The sequence below is a fragment of the Thalia democratica genome, unplaced genomic scaffold (assembly GCF_965202585.1).
Source record: "Thalia democratica unplaced genomic scaffold, ktThaDemo2.hap1.1 HAP1_SCAFFOLD_1452, whole genome shotgun sequence".
Lineage (NCBI taxonomy): Eukaryota > Metazoa > Chordata > Thaliacea > Salpida > Salpidae > Thalia > Thalia democratica.
In genome coordinates, this window is record NW_028140311.1 from 16875 (window position 1) to 25374 (window position 8500).

The window sequence follows — 8500 nt, forward strand, 5'->3', positions numbered from 1 at the left end:
CAGGTTAAGAATGGCTGGTTTAAAGTATAAGTTTTTGGCTTTTGAAAAAAAAAATGTTAAAAAACCATTAAAAAAAGCTGTTTTAGTTCTTAAAACAAAAATTTTTAGAAAGAAGTGTTTCGTTTAGTAAACATTTCAATTTGTTTAGAAAAATACATAATTTTAGAGAAATATAACAAAATGTTATTTTAGTTGTGTTTGACAAAGAATTTAACTGAGTGTTAATCCTTATTTAGCATATCTACACTAACACATAAAAAACATTAGTTAAAATAAATAAAACGTTTTTACTGATTCATACGTACAGAAAACTTAAAACTATACTTCATAGACGCTTAGTATTTTGATGTAAACATACTTTTATCCACATTTTAAATAAAATATGTTATAAAAATTACTTTTATTAAGGTCAGTGCAATAATGTTCAACTTAGGTTTCTACGAAATGACCACTTGTAATCTAATATTTGAGTTTGTTTACACTCCTTTGCTATGTGGTTTTAATTAGACACTCCTACTAGTATTAGAATGCGTAAAACTATAAAGCGTGCGGTACTCGTAGCACTTCTGACCCTTTTCTTATGTTTGAACTAAATTGACTATTACGTATCATGTTCTTACTAAGTATTTTGAGGGGGCATAACTAAAAAAGAACTTCAAAAAATGCAGCAAAAGGTCTATTTATTAGAACTATTATGTTAAACTTAAAGAAATCTTAAAAAAAATTACAATAACATAGAAATTTCATAGTTTGAATTGTCGGAGTTTGAAAAATCGTGCACCTGTATATTTGCAAAATTTTATATTTTTATTCTATCTACTTAAAGTTAACATTTGGAAAATAACGTATACTTGTTTTATAAACTTTTAATTAAAGTTATTTTTTAATGTTCTCGATTGAAGTTCAATAAAAAACAAAAAGCTATAACAAACTAGAAAATAATTTAAAATAGGAATTTAAGTCAAATTAATAAGATTATATTATAATTATAATATTATTTAATAAGATGTAATGCATAAAATAAGTAGGAACAACTATTAAAAACATTTATTTTCTGTAGAAAACACAGGATTATTTAAAGTAGTTTTTGTAACTCAATTCACATATATAAAAGTCCTACAAACTTGCTATCACACTTCGATAAAAAAAATTAAGCCACAAGTAAAATAGTTTGCAAAGGAGGCAAAAGACAAATTGTGTAGTTGCTGCAATCCTTTTGAATTTTTACAGTCGATTGATTTCGTAGCATTTATTAACCAAGCCTTAAACGTGAAGTATATTAAGAAATTTAGCTTACATGCTTTTAATAAAAGCGTTGTTTAGTGATGAATATTCTAAATTGAAATTGTTGTATTAAATAGATTAATTTAAGCTGATAGCAAAAAATAATTTATCTGTTAAGTTGTTTAAATAGAAAACTGTTACAACTATTTTAGATAACTAGAAATTCCATTTTATGACGATTTAATTGTTTTTTATCCAATAAATAAAAGTTATTTATAGAGAAATATAAGTCAAAACAAATAACATGACAAAACTTTTGAAAAAAGTTGAAAAGAATTACTTTCAAATAAGTCTAAAACGAGAAATATTTGGCTTTTTAGAATATAAGTTAGTAATACTTTATTATAAAAACTAAGTGTTATCAAAAAGTACTAAGGCAAAATTAAAAAATAATAAAAAATTTTAAACTAAATGTAAAAACCTTTTAAATCAACTATATTAATAGTTGAACTTTAAAATAATTCATAAACATAGCTTTTAGCGCCGGTACACCAACATAAGTTCACTTTGATATCTTAAAACAACATACAAGTGGTGTCAGTTATTAAACTTTAAAAAAATGTTAAACATTAAACTTTTAAACATCTCTAAAATCAAATAAACTACAAAGTATTTGTTGTTAGTTTTTACCAAACTATCTTTGAATTTTCAAAGTATAATATATTATCACTAAGTAAAGAAAATTTAAACTAAAGAAGTAGATAGTTAAAAAGAGTTACCGTACCAAATTTTGGTTTGGTATTAAATAAACGGATAAAAATAAACATGATTAGTAGCATTTTTATAAAACAAGCGACGGTCTAATAAACTTTAAATTGCTTTTTTTAGTTAAATATTTATTTATTACATACTTTTGTTCTTTAAAGTTAATAAAAGTCTGAATTAAAAAAATTACTGCATTGTTAAATAAGAAACAGTATACAAAGGTTAAAACAAATAACTGTTATTTCAGTAATCGACAGTTAAATTTAAGTAAACAACTCAATTAAAATGTCAAAGTATGTTTTAACAGCTTTAGCTGGAGGTGTAGTATATGCAGGAATAAAACACTACATTAATGAAAGGTGTATTTTACTTTTGTACTACCTACAAATTACTACAAAAATTTAAGGAAATATTAAAAGCAATAGTAATTTTATTTAGCTTTATAGTTCTTAAAGTTATTTAGAAACATTTGAGACTTCACTTATGGTTTTGTTACAGTTTTTATAAACTGCAAAAAAGTACTTAAAATCCTACAAGTATTTTTTTATTTGTTTGATTAACAAAAATATTTTTTAGAATTATTTTTAAAATTTTCAATACTAAACTTATAAGTACACTTTTTTATTTATTTAATAATATGTTACCATTTTTAATAGAGCTAGATAATACATAGAAAAAAAAATTTTTTGAAGTATGTTATTTAGTTTTTGGGTAGAAAACTTAACTAACATTAAAGTTTTAAAATTGAAAAAAAAAACCATCCAATTGTAAAAATACTAATTTATTTAAGCAATTTTTTTTATAGTAAAACACTCGATGACAATCAGCATGTGGTGATAGTAGGTGGCGGTTACGGAGGAATAAAACTTGCCAACAACTTGAAGGGAAAGGGAAGCTTTACTTTAATTGACCCAAAAGACTCGTTTCATCATAACATGGCTGCTCTTAGGTAAACACTTTTGTATATCAGAACTGAAGTTTTAAAGTTTTTAAAAAATCTAAACTAATATAATTGGTATATGTTGACTTTTGGTCTATTAACAATACAAGTTTGTATATATTTAAGTAAAACGCTACAAAATGTTTTGTTTACTTAAACGTTTTTAAACAGGACTTTTCTTAAATAAAAACGCAGTATAAAAGCAAAAAGGTTCTACTTAAAATCAACTTGTATATAATTTTTAACTTATTTCAGTTGCTTTTATTTTTATCAACTATAAATGAATTAAGTTAAGTATTTGTATATCTAAAAAAATGTATAAGTCAAAATATTAAAAGTTAAGTAATAATTAGTTTGAGAGACACTTTAGCAAGCTAAAAATGCTACATAATTCCAGAAGTTTTAAGTTAAGTAGTTAAAACTTAAAATAAGGATTAACTATGAAAAAAAAATATAAAAAATAAAGTTAGATCACAAAAAAACACCTATTAAACCTCGTAATAAAAATTATACAAAAAATATATTTATAGCTGATATAAATATAAACATAAAATTTATTTTTATGCACAGAGCTGCAACAGTTCCTGGATTTTATAGCAAAACTTTTATACCATACAAACCAACTTTTGGAGAAAACTTCAAACAATCTGCTGTTAAAAGTATTGATGTGCTTAACAAAAACGTTATACTAAGTAATGATGTTAGTAAAAAAAGAGTTAACATCAGTAAATCTGGTATTTTCAAAACGTACTTATTGTTGAAGTGATTAAATTAATCTTTTTAATTGTGACTATTCTTTTTTAACAACTTACGTTATTTATCATAAAATATTAGGTTTTTATCTCAATATTTAACTTATCATTGGTATAAATGTTTTCATACAAAAAGTTTTCCAAACAAAACATTATATGATTTAAGCAAAATCAGGCTTTATTTTTTTAATTTTCTAAGAAAAATACCGAGCAAACAAGCGGTTTCTGACAAGCAAAACTTTTTCCAGGAATGCGTACCTTACACCGAGCTGGTCATCGCCACTGGTTCCGGAGGACCGTTTCCGGGCAAGTGCGACTCGCTCGAGTGCTCTTCCTCCAAGCTGGCTCAGCTGTACAAAGATTTCACGTGCGAGGTGCAGAGAGCGGAAGACATTGTGATCGTCGGAGGAGGAGCGGTCGGCGTTGAAATGAGTGGGGAAATACGCGACTCGTTTCCTGATAAGAAGGTTTTTGAACTGAAACTCAACTTTGTTAATTGCTTAAGATCTTAGTACTAGGAAAATAAACTGAAATCTGTTCAAAGAAGTGAACCATTCAATTTTTACTTCAATGAAAATGAATGTGTGTACTCTGAACCGAAATTTCTAGATTTGTTTGTTTTTTAAATAGCAGCAAGTAAAAGTAGAGTTAGATATTATTACGAAACTAATTTGCTCTAAAAATGTCTGTTTATAGAAGCTTTCAGCTTATTATTTAATACTTATTTTATTGTTTATTTTGTAGTTAAATTTATAAAAAGAAAGTTGTAATAAAACGTTGAAGTCAAACCAAGTAGGAACAATAAACTCTTAGACATATACTTTAGATAGTTGATAATGACAAAACTTAACACTTATGATTAACATTTAGCATTAACTACTTACATAATTTAAAAATATTATAGTGGTTACAAATAACTTTTTTGTCTGCCTTAAGGTACTTTAAACTACTTTTATAAATATTTAAATAAATTTTCGCGCGAAAAACCTTAATTAAATGAAGAATATGTGCATAAAGCATCAATTTTGAAACACGAGTGTGAAGTTAGCTTGAATAATTTTTTTTTAAATTGTCCAAACCCTTAGAAAAAAAGAGCTTTTTTATCAATTTTTACTTAGCTCAAATTAAAAAAAAAAAAAAAACAAAAATATTTTTTTTTCTTTTAATAGTCATATTTATTAGCAACTAAATTTTTTTTACACTTATTTTTTCCAACTGTTAATATTTTGTACTATTTAGCCTTATTCTAGAATTCCTAATTCTGGAATAAGGCCAAACAGTACGAAGTATGAGTTTTGTTATCGATTTTTACTTAGCTCGAATAGCCAGAATTAGGAATTCTAGAATAAGGCTAAATAGAACAAAATATTTACAGTTGAAAAAAAAGTGTTAAAAAAAATTTATTTGCTAATAAATATGAATATTAAAAGAAAAAAGGATTTTTTTTTAAATTCGAGCTAAGTAAAAATTGATTAGAAAACTCTTTTTTTCTAAGGGGCCCCACACTAAAAGTCAAGCCCCAATCGAATGGATTTTTTTCAAATATTTAAGACAAAGGACTGCTCTCTAAAATAAAAATAAAAGTTTTTATTTAGCTATTAAGATAAGGAAAATAATTTGATCTAAAGTTTGGACATTTAAAAATAATTTATTCAAGCTAACTTCACACTCGTTTTTGAAACACGTCTGTTTTATCTAATAAATACTTTGTTCTATTTTGTTTTTAAAGTGTAGAGCTTTATTTACTAACGTAAACATAGTACAGCTTATTATTTGAAACTAAACATTACATAAATGAAATATAAATATTAAAATTAAAAGTTATTTGAATACATTTGAATTAAAATCTTTAACAAAAGTATATTTAAAACAGTTAGTTTTTTGTTCAAGGGTTATTAGATTAAATTATACTATCTATTATTTTATCTTAGCTTCAGTTCCAAGATTGTTAATTATAATTGCTACAGTTAGCTTGTATAAAGTATAACTTGAGTTTATTTTGACAAAACCTGATATTGTTTGCAAAATTCTTAAATTTAGAATAATATCATAGATTACTATTCTACATGGAGGTAAAGACATAGTGAATTCAACGTTAGAAGAAAAGGCGCGAGCTAACATTATGGAAAAGCTGAAAGAAAAGAAAATTGATGTATTGTTTGGTAATAATAAAAATATAAAAAAGCTGCTTAGAATTAAAATAGTTATCTTGAGAAATATTAATTCAAAACTTTAATAACTTTGAAGTATAATGTATTCGAATTTTTTAAACTTTTGTTTTATTTCTTAAATCCTTCGTAATAAAAATAATAAGAAGCAGTTTAAATTGAAAAAAGTTTAGAGTCGATTAGAAAAAGTTTGTAATTTATTTAGAAGGGAAATAGATAATTTTTTTATCTCTAGGTGAAAAAGTTACCAACATGTGTGATATAGAACTTAACAAAACTAAAAGTAACATACAAGTTGAAACTTCAAGTGGAAAAGTGTTAAAAGCGGATCTAGTTATTCCTTGCTTTGGTTCTTCTACTAACACTTCAGCGTATTCAAATTCATTAAGTTTAAACTTGTTATTACTTCTTTACTTTTGTATTTACTTTTACGATAACAAATTTAGTTTAATTATATAAAATTTAAAAAATTCCAAAAAAAAGTTAAAGTTCTGTTTTTTTGTAAACTTTAGCTATTTTTTAAAAAGTTAAAAATTAACGTTTAATGTTTAATATTACTTGACATTAAAAGCCATTACGCCTTAAGTTTTTTTAAAACTTATTTCAAACTATACAGTTTCGTTGAAACATGAATGATTGATTGATATTTTACTTAATAGTCTGTTACATTTCAATATTGAGATAACGCATATTTTAACGCACCATTGAATTTTTGCTCTTTCGAAATAACTTATAAAAACTAGCTTGGTTTCTTCCATGCGGTTTGAATTTATTATAACTGAGCTGTTTGCTATTCACATTTACTTTTGTCCGTGTGTAAACAAACTTTTTCTACAGTGGATTGCTATATGTTGTGTTGTATTGTGTAAAATATTTTTAAGTATGATTTTTTTCAAGTTGATTAACTATTCAACAAAAAATTGCATATAAGTTTCTTTTTTAAAACACAGGTGAGTCAATGAATAAACGCGGTCAATTAAAAGTAAATGAATTTCTTCAAGTTGAAGGTTACAATGACATTTTTGCAATTGGTGATTGCAACAACTTCGATGTTAGTAAATTTTTCTTAGTTGTATTTTGTTATCCTAAAAGTTTTAAAACAAAAGTTTTAAAGTAAAAACAGTCTTTTACAACTTAATTTTGGTTACATTAGACTGGTTATTTTTAATCGTATAAAGTATAAATAGCAATGTTTAAAGTAGCTTCTATAATAAATTATTCAAGGTATAAATATATAAATCAGGGATCGGTATTGTTATGTAACTCGCGGGCCAATACTCCTAGAAAAAATTGCTCGCGGGCCGCACTACTTATAAAAAAAAACCTTTGAGGGCCGCATTTATTTAAAAAAAGTTCTAGTAATCCGTAGAAAAATATCATTTAAGATTAAAAATATGATAAATTAAGCAATTTTAGAGCACTAATAAAAAGTGTTAATTGAATTAAGAGCCTAACTGTAAGTTTTTATTACAAAATCTTTAATATCTATTGTTTTTAAGACCTATACTTTTGGTTGAAAAGGAGCTCGCGGGCCGCAAATTTTGACTTTTAGGGCCGCAGTTTGCCGACCCCTGATCTAAGTGAACAAAAACAAAAGTTAAAATACTTCATTAAAGGTAACAAAACTGGCACTAGAAGCTCAAATGCAGAGTGATAAAACTTTTCAAAATCTGGTTCATATAGGAAGAAAAGAAAGTTTAGACCCCTACAAAAAAGGTTCAAGCTATTATCTTTTAACTTTAGTTTTATTAAAAAAAAGTAATAATAAGTTGAAGCTTTAAGCATATTATTTTACTTAATAAAAAAAGTCTTGTTAATTTTTTATTTTTATAAAACGAATGAGTTATTGGTATTTTGTTAATTAAAAATGTTAAACAACTAAAAATGTTTTCAGTTCAATCTTGGAAAATATTACTAGATTTGTTTAAAAGTTATAAAACATTTATAAGCAATAAAACAACAAATTAACAAAAATGCAATCTAAATAAAATGTTTTTAAATAAAGCGTATTTAAAATTTCTTTTACAGAAAAAACTTGTGTACAAAACGTTTTGAAACTACAAAAAGCTATAATCTCAATTTAAGTTTTTTCCACAGACACATTTAGGATGGTGGTTCCAATTGGCCGTGATGGCGGAGTTTGCCAGAACGGCAAAATGGTCATGGGCGACTTCTTGGCGAGAAAAATAAAAGCTGAGGACGTTTTTGTGTCAAAGATGTGGAAGGATATGAGTCAAACACAACCCAAAAATTAATTTTAGGGATGTTTTTAGTTTACTTATCTGATGCAAATAACGTAAGCATTTATATCTTTAAACTTTTTATTTCAAGTTCAATTTTACTTAAAAAAACATTCCATGAAAACATTGACTACCTTACTTAATGTTGAGATAATATTTAAAAAGTTTTTATACCAAGTAGTAATAAGTAACATTTTCTGTACGCCTATCAATTGCTTTTTGTTAAAACACAGTGACTTTTGTATATAAGAGTTAATTAGTTATGTTTGTTGAAATAATAAGACAAAAAACAAAATGTTGTTAAAATAGCTTTAGTAATTGTATTATTTATTGTCGTTATTTATCAATGCAGTAATAGTCGTTTTTTTGTGAATTCTTGTTAATATCTTACAATTTTTAAGTCAACCCAAA

At 25.2% G+C, this 8500-nt stretch overlaps 1 protein-coding gene across 1 annotated transcript; it reads left to right on the plus strand.

Moving 5' to 3' along the window:
• The first annotated feature begins 2237 nt into the window (after window positions 1-2237).
• LOC145848472 (ferroptosis suppressor protein 1-like) lies at window positions 2238-8104 on the plus strand. The gene is made up of 9 exons (XM_082953915.1): window positions 2238-2348; window positions 2795-2938; window positions 3500-3629; window positions 3930-4148; window positions 5735-5843; window positions 6085-6237; window positions 6800-6900; window positions 7466-7565; window positions 7947-8104. The coding sequence occupies exons 1-9, from the start codon at window positions 2275-2277 to the stop codon at window positions 8102-8104; spliced, it is 1188 nt and encodes a 395-aa protein (XP_082810041.1). The 5' UTR covers window positions 2238-2274.
• Window positions 8105-8500: the final 396 nt, after the last annotated feature.